Source organism: Gopherus evgoodei, chromosome 1 (assembly GCF_007399415.2).
Source record: "Gopherus evgoodei ecotype Sinaloan lineage chromosome 1, rGopEvg1_v1.p, whole genome shotgun sequence".
NCBI classification, from domain to species: domain Eukaryota; kingdom Metazoa; phylum Chordata; order Testudines; family Testudinidae; genus Gopherus; species Gopherus evgoodei.
In genome coordinates this window covers 239,380,271-239,394,428 of record NC_044322.1, presented here as the reverse complement: position 1 = coordinate 239,394,428, position 14,158 = coordinate 239,380,271, and the positions used below count along the sequence as shown (strand labels likewise).

The following is a 14,158-nucleotide window of genomic DNA, read 5'->3' as shown; positions in this document are numbered from 1 at the left end:
GACCCACACTTGGAGATTGGCAAGCAGTAATACTGGCCCTGATTAGGACATAACTAAATCAAAATATAATGAGTTTTTCAAATTCATTAACAAAACTAGAAGACATATATAGAGGTTAATGCTTCTTAGTTATGGAGAGAGCTCCAGATAGCAGCTCTATTATCTATTATAGGGATGTTTCTGAAACAAAATATGGTAGTTGACTTAAAGCTAGTAGAATATGCCCTAAATCCTTTGAGAGCGAAGATCCAGTGCAAGATCATGGTAAGTTTGGAAACAAAGTGATAATACTGTGTGTCTATCTTCACCAAAACAGTTAGGTCAAGCTACATAGTTCAAGCTAACATAGTTCATGTCAGAGCTGCCACACTGTGGCATAATACCTGAGCTACACAGAGTGATTGGACAGGCAGCTAACAAGTTGTGCTAACTCAAGCTTGTAGCCTGTAGCTGCATCCCCAATGCATTACTAGCTCAAGCCTCAGCATTATATGAGCTTCACAACCAATACCCTCTGAGGGTATGTTTACATTGCAGCCAGTAGTAAGCCTCCCAGCCAGGGCAGACCTATGGTAGTGGTGTCTGAGCTAGCACACTAAAAATAGCACTGTTGACATCACAGCTCCAGCAGCAACTTGGGCTACCCTCTTGAGCTCAGACTCAGGGAGTCAAGTGGACTTGAGAGCCCAAGCCACAACATTTATACTACTATTTTTAGTGTGCCAACTCAAGCTCCAGTAGTTTTAGTCTATCTATCCACACTGGGAGGTTTGTTTCTAGCTGCAGCGTAAACATACCCTGATGGGTCAGCAAGCCTGAGTATAAAGCACCACTCACCTTGAGCTAGAGATTTTGTGTGTGGATGTGAATTGGGTTAGGAATAACATTAGAGATATATCTTGAGCTACACTGCAGCAAAGACAAGCCCTATGTAAGTAGTAATTTGAACTCTGGATGACCCCCATAGGCTACAAACAACCTGGGGAACTCCCAATGGGTTTTTAAAGAAGGGTGCCCTTGCCTCCAGGAAAAGAAGGATTTAATTTTGCAACAGTATAAATTTACAAAAAAGTCAACTGCTAAATATATTAACTTCATTGAGAACGACCACAAAACTAGAAATAATGAAAGAAAAACAGATAGCCATCTGAAATCTGCAGGAAGAAGCTACAGAGGTTTCAAATAGATTAACAGTTACTGAAAAAAACCACGGGACAGGATGGGTACATAGCTCCTTACATAGCTTTGGGTCTGAATGATCATTACCTATTGAACACACATGAGGCAACTCACAGGCAAAAGCATTTTAGAAGGTTCTGATAAAGATATAGGATGTCCTTGATGCACTCGATCATGGATTTGTATAGGTAACAGTACTCAAACTATTCCTTGCTTTTAACAGAAGATGAACTAGGAAACTGTGTTTCATTCTATTTCTTCACTATTGCCAAAAAAGTTTCTCATCTTTACAAAGAATGTTGTTGTTGTTGTGGGTATTATTTTATAAACATAGCTTTCTGTAAGTTACTTTTCAACACATATAAGCTACATTATTGCAGTAAAATACAAACATCAATTGAAGCTTTATTTGCACCAAATAGTACTTGGCATTATTCTACATGTTGGTAGATAAATCTAACAAAGTTACTTGTTGTGTTTTATCTTCTATAAGTAATTCATACTTACAACGGTTCTTCCCTCTCAGTTCTCTTACTGACATGTAGATCTTCCTGTTCCTTCATTTTATCTACAGCTTGTGCTTGCTTTTCAATCTCATTAAAACTCTTGCTGCTCACTTTCTGAGCTCCCAAGCCACCTTTTTTGGCACCAAGCTTTATTTTAAAAAGAAAAAAAAAAAAAAAAGAAAGGCTTAATCTCTATAGGCTTCAGAGTAGCAGCCGTGTTAGTCTGTATCCGCAAAAAGAACAAGAGTACTTGTGGCACCTTAGAGACTGCGCGACAAGTACTCCTGTTCTTTTTATCTCTATAGGTAACTATATTAACTGTCCTATGGTTTAGTATTTTTTTGAAAGAAGAATCAAGCACTGTACCTGATTCCACAGCATCTGGTATCAGTAATAAAAATTCAGAGTGGAGAAGACCATACAGCAATATGTTCCTAGATGCAGCTCTCGGACTCCATTAGAAAGCTTTTGATATTCAGGAACTTATTTAGTCTTCCAAACAGCAATTACAGCCTGATGAACTTCCTACAGTTTGTCAGACCTTGTTACTATTCTGATAAATTCTGTACTGAATACTATATAATATAAAGGAGCCTCAACTGCTATTGGGATAGGAGCCTAACTGCAATTTCGTATTTCTCATATGTTTAATTTCTCTTAACATTACATTAATGTTAGTTTCTGCATTAAATTTATCTGTATCCATTAAAAAAATCTCAAAGTACACAGTACAGAAGGCTTTTTATTTTGGGGGGAAGGAGGGTGAGCACAGAGAAGGTAATGCTATTTTTAACATAAAAATACTGTCATAAAAAGTCTTAGGCCCTGCTCCTCTAATTCACTTAATGCAGAATGTACCTACAAGCCAAAGCACAGCTCCACTGGCTTCAATGGCAGCGCACCTGCATACAGTGATTTGCAGAATTGGGGGCAAATGTGAAATGTAATTGAATCCGTGAACATGATAAAATATATACAAAGTAAATTCTGCTCTCGGGTACGTATACAAAATGTCTACTTAATTCAGTTAATTGCATATATATCTATATATATATAGATATAGATATAGATATAGATAGATATAGATATATATAGATATAGATATATAGATTCACTAAGTGCTCGGTATTATCCTATGAAATCAGAAAATGACTTACAGATGATAAAGTACTCCACCCCCCAATACTACTACTACTAAACATTTCAACAAATGCAGCCGAACAAGAGAGTTTAGAAAAATATTTTGTTTATAAGATTGTTAGATATTTTGTCATAGTTGAGATTTTCTAATTTGTTTTAGTGATCCATATCGTTGCTGATACAAAACAGTCAAGATGTCTCAGGATGGATGGCTATCAGCCAGGATGAGCAGGAATGGTGTCCCTAGCCTGTTTGCCAAAAGCTGGGATTGGGTCACAGGGCATGGATCACTTTATGATAACCTGTCTGTTCATTCCCTCTGGGGCACCTGCCATTGGCCACTGTCAGAGGAAAGGATACTGGGCTTAATGGACCTTTGGTCTGACCCAGTATGGCCATTCTTATGTTCTTAAAGTCATTGCATGAAACACTTAGATAAAAAAATTCTGTATTGCAGTTGAAATTCTACAAAATGATATGGGGCAAAATATATATTACAAACTTACCCCCTTTTTAGCTTGATTTGGCTTCTTTTTCATAATGGAGGTGCCCTCTGTAAAGATTAACAACCATTACTTTGGCATATAACTTTACATTTATCCAATACTTGCAGATGCAGATTTCCACAATTTAAGTCTTAAATCACAAGTTTTGCAGATTATTCTGCTGCTTTAGAACACTGCAGTTTCTACATGAAGAAATTTAGAAATTAGCTGTATTACTATACGTTAATGTTTTATGTATCTTGTTTTCCTGTTTGTTACTGTTTACAATTTATGGCTAAATCTTCCAACATGGGTGCCTAAAATTGGACTCCTAAATAGGAGCAAAGGATTTGTCAAACTGGATCAGAATGAAGATTCACCTAGTTCAATACCTTGTCTCTAACAGTGGCTAAACATATATAACTCCTGTGGACACCATTGGATTTTGTGGATGCTCAACCTTCCTGAAAATTAGGTGATTTATAATCTATATTTAAACATTTACTTTTTTAGAGTGCTAATTTAACTGTTTTTATTTAAGTGCATAAATATCGATTTAGGAATCTAACTTCAGGCACATAAGGTTTGAAAAGTTCAACTGTACTGTATAATACTAAATTTTGAGGTGTGGAAATGAAGTGAAGTTATTTTGCATAATGTCTATCAAAATCCCTAAAATGTAAATTTTTGTTAATATGACTTTAATAAAACAGTGAAGAAAATTTTGTACTCTTTCACAATGACAGACACATTAAGCCAAAGCATATAACTTTCATAATAGGAATTTTATAATTATTCTCACTATAATAATCCATAATGGCCAATGAATGTTTGTGTATACTGTGGAATTAGTTTAAGCTCTAAATTAGTTGGAAACCATCTTACATGACAGAGAATTACAGGCAACAGGTGGTCTTGCAATGTTCAATATAACTGTAAAGGCATTCAGTTTATTTTTGTGGCACATATTCCTTGAAATACACCTCTACCCTGATAGAATGCGACCAGATATAACACGAATTCGGATATAATGTGGTAAAGCAGCAAGGAGCCCGTGGCCCTTTAAAGCGTCACCCAAGCCCCGCTGCTTTACTGCATTGTATCCGAATTCATGTGGAGTCCCGAGCCCTTTAAATCACCACTGGAGCTCCGGCAGCCGAGCTTGGCCACTGCGGGGAGCCTCAGGCCCTTTAAATCCCCACTTGAGCCCGGCTGCCAGAGCTCCAGCGGTGATTTAAAGGGCCTGGGGCTCCCCACAGTGGCTGGAGCACCAGGCCCTTTAAATCACCACCGGGGAAGCTGGTCCAGTCCAGCATGGCGTACCGGCTCTTGCTCGTACGCCGTATGGGACCAACCCAATATAATGCAGTCTCACCTATAAGGCGGTGAGATTTTTTAGCTCCCAAGGATCGCGTTATATCGGGGTAGAGGTGTATGCAAAATATGTACCCTAAGGCATACTATTCTTCCTTAAAACCTAATTAAGTACTAACAAATAATTCGTAAGTACAAACTGAAACCCACACTTTGAGCCAAGACTTTAAATCTCATATAATAATAGTACCTTCACAATAACTTGCATTTACTATAAGGACATTGTAACTGGAGGTGTAATCTGCAGCTTGTGTAGATATTGGAAACTCTAGGTATGTGCTTGGACCAGCTAGCCTGTCCTGCTGCTCATGCAGCCACGGCTATGCTCCTATTTTTAGTGCACTAGTTCAATCAGAACTAATGCAGGCTATGTTCAGCCGAGCTGGAAATTGTATCTCTAGCTCCAGTTATATGTACCCAAAGAGATTTTACTTTTGGAAGGTGTGCCACGTTTTATGACATATTGCTGTTTCAATGTTTTATTAGTAACATATATATCTCCAGCTCCAAATAATGCTGTGAAGATTCGTTTAATGAAGTTATTTTTGTCTAGTATTTTTCTATGTATAAATCTGCAGCAGAATCTGCACCTCTCAATAATGAGGACACTCAGATATATTTGGATGGGAGGATGAATCTGACTTTCCTATACTCTAGACTAATTTCCAATTCATAAACAAACCCAACTGTAAAAAAAAACAAAAAAAACAACCAAATACTAGCCTGGATCATCCCTTCCTGTACGGGATGGGTGGGAAGGGGGTATGGTTTCTGCTGGAGGGATAAGTCACAAGAACAACTCCTGCAAACGTGGCAGATTCAGTGTCCACAAGAGCCAGTCCAGCCACACAAAACCTAGTGCCTCTGCACTAGCTCAAGCCTCCAGCATCCTCTTCTCTCTCTCTCTGGCAGCCTGGTCTGTATTATCTTTTTTTGCCTAAGCTACATGAGGCCAGACAATGTGTATGCCTCTGGTTGGGTCCCATTCTTCCCCAGCCCTCTCAGAATACACTCTTCCAACATGCACCCCGGAAATGCAGGGAAGGAGGAAGGGAGGGAGGGAGAGAGAGAGACAACAAAGGCTTGGTCTACACTACGTGTTTAAACCAATTTTAGCAGCGTTAAACCGATTTAACGTTGTACCCGTCCACACTACGAGGCCCTTTATATCAATATAAAGGGCTGTTTAAATTGGTTTCTGTACTCCTCCCCGACGAGAGGAATAGCGCTAAAATCGGTATTACCATATCGGATTAGGGTTAGTGTGGCCGCAATTCAACGGGATTGGCCTCCCGGCGGTATCCCACAGTGCACCACTGTGACCGCTCTGGACAGCGATCTCAACTCGGATGCAGTGGCCAGGTAAACAGGAAAAGCCCCGTGAAATTTTGATTTTCATTTCCTGTTTGCCCAGCGTGGAGCTCTCATCAGCACGGGTGGCAATGCAGTCCCAAATCCAAAAAGAGCTCCAGCATGGACCGTACGGGAGATACTGGATCTGATCGCTGTATGGGGAAACAAATCTGTTCTATCAAAGCTCCATTACAGAAGATGAAATGCCAAAGCGTTTGAAAAAAAAATCTACAGGCTACACAGTGCTGCGTGACAAGTGTAACGGGAAGCCAGAGACTCAAATGGACGCTCATGGAGGGAGGGAGGGGGTACTGAGGACTCCAGCTATCCCACAGTCCCCAGCAGTCTCCAAAAAGTATTTGCATTCTTGGCTGAGCTCCCAGTGCCTGTAGGTTCAAACACATTGTCCGGCGTGGTTCAGGGAATAGCTCATCAATTTACTCCCTCCCCCCCACCACGTGAAAGAAAAGGGAAAGAAATCGTTCCTTGACTTCTTTCAATGTCACCCTATGTCTACTGAATGCTGCTGGTAGACGCGATGCTGCAGCAGTGAAGAGCAGTATCCACTCCTCTCCCCTGCCCGGTGGTAGACGGTGCAGTAGGACTGGTAACCGTCCTTGTTATCAACCCATGAGTGCTCCTGGCTGGCTTCAGGTGAGCCTGGCCAGGGGCGCCTGGGTGAAAATAGGAATTATTCTCGGTCATTCCCAGTAGATGGTACAGAACGGCTGGTAACCGTCCTCATCATAGCAACTGGGGGCTGAGCTCCATCAGCCCCCTCCCTTTCCTGTGTAAAGAAAAGATTCTGTCCTGCCTGGACTGTCACAGCAGCAGCATGCTGGGCTCCTCTCCCCTGCACCGCTTAATGTCCTGCCTTGACTGTCATAGCACCGGGAGGCTGCCTCCCCCTCATTTTATCTCACCAACAAGTCACTGTTTCTTATTCCTGCATTCTTTATAACTTCATGACACAAATGGGGGGGAATTGCCATGGTAGCCCAGGAAGGTTGGGGGAGGAGGGAAGCAACAGGTGGGGTTGTTGCAGGGCACCCCCGTGAATGGCATGCAGCTCATCATTTCTGCGGGATCTGGCATGAAGCAGCTGTGCTCTCTGATACACTGGTTCTCTAGCACACTTGCCCCATATTCTAGGCAGGACTGACTCTATTTTTAGAAACCATAAAGGAGGGATTGACTCGGGGAGTCATTCCCAGTTTTGCTTTTGCGCCCCCGGCCGACCTCAGCCAGGGGCATCCATGATAGCAGCAGACAGTACAGAAGGACAGATAACCGTCATCTCATTGCCAATTTACACCGGCAGCAGATGGTACAGAACGACTGATAACCGTCTCTGCTATCATGCAAAAGCAAATGAATGCTGCTGTGTAGTGCTGGAGTATCGCCTCTGTCAGCAGCATCCAGTACACATACGGTGACAGTAAAAAAAAACAAACGCTGAACGGGCTCCATGGTTGCCGTGCTATGGCGTCTGCCAGGGTAATCCAGGGAAAAAGGGTGCAAAATGATTGTCTGCCGTTGCTTTCCCAGAGGAAGGAATGACTGATGACATTTACCCAAAACCACTCACGACAATGATTTTTGTCCCATCAGCTACTGGGCTCTCAACCCAGAATTCTAAGGGGCGGGGGAGACTGCGGGAACTATTGGATAGCTACGGAATAGCTACCCACAGTGCAATGCTTCGGAAATCGACGTTAGCCTCAGACCATGGACGCACACTGCCGAATTAATGTGCTTAGTGTGGCTGCATGCACTCGACTTTATACAATCAGTTTTATAAAACTGGTTTATGTAAAATCGGAATAGTCCCGTAGTGTAGACATACCCAAAGACCTGTGTATGGAGAGTCCTCTCCATGGATAAACCTAGGAGGAATGATTTGGGCTGGAATTTGCTTGAGTCACTTGCTCCTGTACTACAACTTTCCATTGCAATACATGTTTTCTGTAAACATGTACTGAAAGCAACTTTCTATTTCAAGATGGTCCATTTCAACTAGTAACTTTTCTGTTATTACTGACTTATTTAGCTTTTAAATTTCTTGGTATAGGGACTATGTCTTTATGTTTGTGAAGTGCAATGTAAATCTAGTATTAAAATTTTTTAATAATAATAATAATTGGTCTACTCTTGACATCAGAATGCCATTTTCAGTCAGCATGAAGGGACAGACACTCACCCCTATGTAAACTCCATCATTTTTATAATGAGATACTAAAATAATCATAAAGACTATAATATATTTCTGGGAATATTTTCTTTCATTTCTGGAAAACTGAATTTCTTATGTTTACCTCAAGTAGTTAACCTACAACTATTTAATTTATGCTGTAAGATACAGCTCTGCAATGTTGCTTAAATTATGAAGGCGGCATGCTAAAAATGTGTATTATTAATTTTTCTGCAATAAATTAGAAAATGATTTTAAACTAAAAATTATTGCTGGAAAGAGAGCAAAATTATGTTTAAGACAGACAGACAAGCCTATTAGTGAAACACGTGTTTGCTTAATGTAACTAGCAGGCCATGAATTACAGTACAATGCTCTATTCCACCTGTGTGCTTAAGTGTGGAACCTGAAGCAGCCCAACAGGAGGTCTAAAACATTAATGATCACCTTTGTTAGGTGCGATGCCTGCAGCATTTAAATTCAGCAACTCGGCTAAAATGAGAAATAAAAACAAAGAGCACTGAGTAAAAATCACTTTTTAAGTGTCATACATTGCTTAACAGAAACAGCTGTATTAACATATTATATTACAAGTTAACCTGTTTCAGTTAGCCCATGTGTATAAATATTAAAATAAGACTTGCACATTTCTTCCCAACCCAACATTTTCTTTAACAACGTATAGTGGAGTAAAATATATTGTTTATCTATCTGTTTAGGACCATTACCTAATGCAGCTTTTGGTGAGACACTAAGGCAATCAACACTTGGTCCATGGTCTGGCTCACCTAAAAATGTAAACATTATTGAGAACAAACAGAAGTATGTTTATTAGGATGTTTTGAACAGCTCACATATTCAGAAAAGGTTGGTTTTTTTGTTTGTTTTTTTTTAATCTAAAGAACTTCCCTGCCCACAATCTTAAACCTGGTTCTCCCTTCATTTCCCTGTAATTTTCTGTATGTGCACAAAAGCATGATAGTGCTTCATGCATAGTTAAAATTATATGCTTCCTGTAGTACCATTACCAGTGACTCAGAAAAAAAGCAGGTAGAAGGGCATTTTAGTGATATTCAGATAATTTCTATGTAATTGTAACTGCTCAAAATTCCAGTGCTGGTCTTGGGCTACAAAACCTAAAAACTAGAAGCCTGAAATATGTTTGGAAGATACAGAAGTAAAAATTAGCAAATTCCAGGGACCAGAGGTTGAAAATTTTGGCTTATGTGTGTTATTTAAAAGGATGTAACCAAATATGTGAAAAACAGAATGATACAAGGGGGGGAAATACATTTGAACAGAATTGTTTTTTAAAACCTATTTAAAACTGGTTCAAGTTAGCATGTTTTCCTTGACAAGCAGGACATGGCATACCAATCCCTACCCTGTTTACAGCTCTTAGTGCGAAATCAAAAAATGTAATGGCTGGTTCACATAGATGAGACAAACTGAGTTAGCCTGAGCCACTTCTAAATCTTCTTTAAAGCCAGTTCTGCTAGCAAGGTTTAGCTTTCAATATATATAAATAGGGTTAAGTCTCTGGCTGAGCTACAGGTCATTGTCTGCATTCTTAAAATACATAATTCACATTTTTAGTGTTACAGAAAAAAAATCAATACACTTTTTGTTTACATAAGCAGAATAGTTTTCGTGAGTTCACATACAAAACTATAATGGAAAAAAAATCAATATTACTATTAACATTCTTATCCATATATTTCACTAAACACATGTGAAATAAAATAAAATAAAATTAAGCTGCTACTTGATTTATGAGAAAAAGCTCTCGAGTAACCTAGCAACACCAAATTTTCATCTATTAGTAACCTATGAACTGCTAACTAATAATAAAATATCCTTAAAAGTTTAAATACATTATTGAAATAACCTTCTGGTGTAAGACTTGCATTATGTTTTCAGTTATGTGACCAAGTCTAATGGATCATTCAAAGAGTAAAATCTGGCCCAAAGGGTTTCAAATTAAATTTAAGTGTCTCTAACAAAACATGCAGTACTGTACAGCACAGCATCAGCCCTCTACAGTGTTCCCTACCTACCCAAAGGCTTCTTAAATTATTGCCAGCAGAACACAATTACATGGTGCGTAGCTGTTACTGTTATAATAAGTAGCATTGAAAAACTAAAATCAACACAGAGGTGAACTTAGTTTATTGTTAATGGAGGGAGGATGAAACATACCTTCATTAGATTCTGGAATGATTTCTGAAGACCCCTCCTTTTGAAAAACTGGCTCCTGTTCTGATGATGCCCATTCTGTGCTACTCACCTGCAACAGGAAAAGGAAGTTACTAAATAAAAATGTACAGAAAATAAAATGCATTAAGTAAAATACAAATAGTATCTGCATTGACTAAGTAAGACAGTGACTGATCTTAGCATTTTCAGTGTGACACATTTTGGGATAACTTGTATTTAATTTCTCATATCATAGTTACAGTTTTTGTTTTAAAAATTGCCCTTAATTAGTAATGACCTTTTTCTTGTTAAATAGGTACAACCATAATATGCAAACCACATAAGGGAGTAATTACATTTACACAAAACAGCTGCTTGTAACAAAGATATATACTAATGGCCTTATTTTTCCATAAGGTGCTGAGCACCTGCAATCTCCCATTTATTTCAAAGGGCTGGGGGGGTCTTCAGCATTTAAAGATTAGGGTATAATTGTTTTATTATATTTTACAGTATTTCTGTAGTTATTCCACACTGGTTATTAGATTTCGATCCAGATGATATGCTACAGAAAAGCTGGACAGTTTATTTACTGCTCTACCCACAAACTCTTCCCTTCTCTGTAGCCTTGCATCTCGAACTCTCTTAATGTTTCATTTTGGACATCGAGCTGCCATCTCATCTTTCCCTGGCAAACCCTCTCTTCTTTTTCTTGATAGAAAATTTCACTATCCTGCCTACCAGCCAGGCTTGCAACTTTGGCATAATTTATTATGCACTCTCCCCACAACACCCCTGTCACTAACTCCTGCTTGTTCTTCCTTTACAACTCAAATTAATGCTTTCCTACAACCCTATTGTCAAAATCATTGTAATGCCCTGATTATCTCTTGCAAGGACTACTACCAACCTGCTCCTCTCTGGAGTCTTTCCTTTACAGGCCATCCAAAAACTTGCTGTGAAAACTCTCTCTTTCTCCTGTTCAGACCATGTCACTTCACTATTTAAATTATTCTACTGACTTCCATGTCAAGTTCCACGTTCTGATCCTAAGCTTCAAGGATCTGTACAACTCTACTCCCATCTACAACTCTACTTCACCATTTTCATTTCTTGCTCTCTTCTTTGGTTCTGCCCAAGTATTCATTAGCCCCTTTCTCCCACTCTTGTTTTCACATCATCTTCCACAATACCTTTTATGCTTAGACGTTTTCCATTTATTTTGCAGTCACAAGAAAGATGAGTCTTGTCACTAAGATACTGATTCGGAATTCAGGATAGCTAGGTTCAATTCTTGGCTTTGCCACAGAATATCTGGGTGATGTTGGGAAAGCAACTTAAACTCTGTGCCCTAGTTCTCCATCTATAAAATGAGGATATACTTCCCTACCTCTCAGAGATATTACAAGGATAAATGTATTAACGTTTTTGAGACACTCAGATACAAATGGTGACACAGAACCATAAAATCATGCAGCCAGATAGGATTTGAATCCTGCCTTAAAAAATTTCTGTGAAGCCTTACAAATACAATAAGAATTAATTTAAAAAATAATTTCAAGTGAAAATTGAGAAAAAATGTAAAAATTGTTTTCCATTGAAACTGCACTCTAAGAGTGGTACTGCCCCATTACTAAGGTTACGATTTAGTTATGGATATTTTTAGTAAAAGTCATGGACACGTAGCAGTCAATAAACAAAAAATTACTGCCCAGGGCCACGGGCTGCGGCTGCTCCGGCCAGCCACCCAGGAACCACTGCCCAGGGCTGCGGCTGCTCCAGCCGGCTGCCCAGGGACCACTGCTGAGGCCATCAGAGCAGTGACTGGTATGGCTGTCCTCGGGGGGGGGGGGAGGTCACCTGAGCAGCTGGCCCCAGAGACAGGTGCTTGGCCAGCCCTGGGGTCAGTGACACTGGCCCCTACAGAAGCCACGGTGGTCACAGAATCTGCAACCTCCATGACAGACACGAAACCCTACCCGTTACTAACTGCTGACATCTCCCTCTCCTTAAACTCTCCAAAAAATTATACCCACTGTAGTCTTGTCATTTTCACTGTAGTCTTGTCATTTCAAAGTAATTTAGCTAGAAAGCACCTGAAGATAATTTTTTATTTGCCCTAAAAGCACTGTGCATGCTGTTATACTATAACAACTTTAATATCAATGTTAGTAAACTGACGAGGAATGGGCATTTTGCATATCAAGGGCTAGTCTGTCAGTACAGAATCATAGAAATATAGGACTGGAAGATACCTTGACAGATCATCTAGTTCAGTCCCCTGCACTAACCTATTCTTAAAAACCTCCAACGACGGAGATTTCACAACCTCACTAAGTAATTTGTTCCAGTGCCCTTACAGTTTGGAATTGTTTCCTAATGTCTAACCTAAATCTCCTCTGCTGCAAGTTAAGCCCATTACTTCTTATCCTGTCCTCAGTGGATAAGGAGAACTTATCACCCTCCTCTTAATATGTATTTGAAGACTGCTACCACATTCCCCCCCACTCAGTCTTCTCTTCTCCAAACAAAACAAAACAAAACAAAACAAAACAAATTGTTTTCAATCTTTCCTTGTACATCATGTTGTCTAGAACAGGGGTTCTCAAACTGGGGGTCAGGACCCCGCAGGGGGTCAACAAGGTTATTACATGGGGAGACGTAAGCTGTCAACCTCCACCCCAAACCCTGCTCTGCCTCCAGCATTTATAACGGTGTTAAATATATTTAAAAATATGTTTTTAATTTATAAGGGGGGGGTCACACTCAGAGACTTGCTATGTGAAAGGGTCACCAATAAAAAAGTTTGAGAGCCACTGGTCTAGACTTTTAATCATTCTTGTTGCTCTTCTCTGGACTTTCTCCAAATTTGTCAACATCTTTCCCAAAGCGTGGTGCCCAGAGCGGGAGTAACACTCCAGTTGAGGCCTTATCAGGGCTGAGAGGAGTGAAAGAATTACTTCTTGGGTCTTGCTTACAACATTTCTGCTAATACGTCCCAGAATGATGTTTGCTTTTTTTTGCAACATTACTACATTGTTGACTCATACTTAGTTTGAGATTCACTATAAGCTCATTTCTGCCTTTCCTAGCCAGTCATTTTCCATTTTGTATTTGTGCAATTAATTATTCCTTCCTAAGTATAGTACTTTGCATTTGTCCTTATTGAATTTAACCCTATTTATTTCAGATCATTTCTCCAGTTTGTCCAGATCATTTTGAATTCTAATCCTGTCCTCCAAAATGCTTGCAACCCCTCCCAGCTTGGTATCCTCTGCAAACTTTATAAGTGTACTCTCTATGCCATTATCCAAATCATTTTTGAAGATATTGAATAGAACCAAACCCAGGATAGATCCCTGCAGGACCCCACTCAATATGACCTTCCAGCTTGACTGTGAACCATTGATAACTGCTCTCTGAATACGCTTTTCCAACCACCTTATAGAAGGTTCATCTAGGCTACATTTTTCTAATTTGTTTATGAGAAGGTCATGTAAGACAATATCAAAAACCTTGCTAAAGCTGAGATATCACATTGCTTCCTCTTACCCTACCCACAAGGTTTGTTACCCTGTCAAAAATGATATTAGGTTGGTCTGATATGATTTGTCCTGAGAAATCCATGTTGACTGGTACTTATCTTATTTACTTCTAGGTGCTTATAAACTCGTTATTTGCTCCACAATCTTTTCATATAGAAGTCAAGCTGATGTCTATAATTTCCTGGTTCA

The 14,158-nt window shown here is 39.6% G+C and overlaps 1 protein-coding gene across 2 annotated transcripts in view; it reads right to left on the bottom strand.

The window, feature by feature from the left end:
* ARFGAP3 (ADP ribosylation factor GTPase activating protein 3) overlaps positions 1 to 14,158 on the bottom strand; it is an 83,053-nt gene that overhangs the window by 30,300 nt on the left and 38,595 nt on the right. The window contains exons 6-10 of one of the 2 annotated variants that reach the window (XM_030540392.1): positions 10,428 to 10,515; positions 8,957 to 9,016; positions 8,676 to 8,720; positions 3,332 to 3,378; positions 1,687 to 1,832 (exon numbers count right to left, since the gene is read on the bottom strand). In XM_030540392.1, the coding sequence (XP_030396252.1) occupies positions 1,687 to 1,832; positions 3,332 to 3,378; positions 8,676 to 8,720; positions 8,957 to 9,016; positions 10,428 to 10,515 (386 nt within the window). The remainder of the gene's footprint in view (positions 1 to 1,686; positions 1,833 to 3,331; positions 3,379 to 8,675; positions 8,721 to 8,956; positions 9,017 to 10,427; positions 10,516 to 14,158) is intronic. The other variant, XM_030540402.1, reaches the window with a different exon arrangement.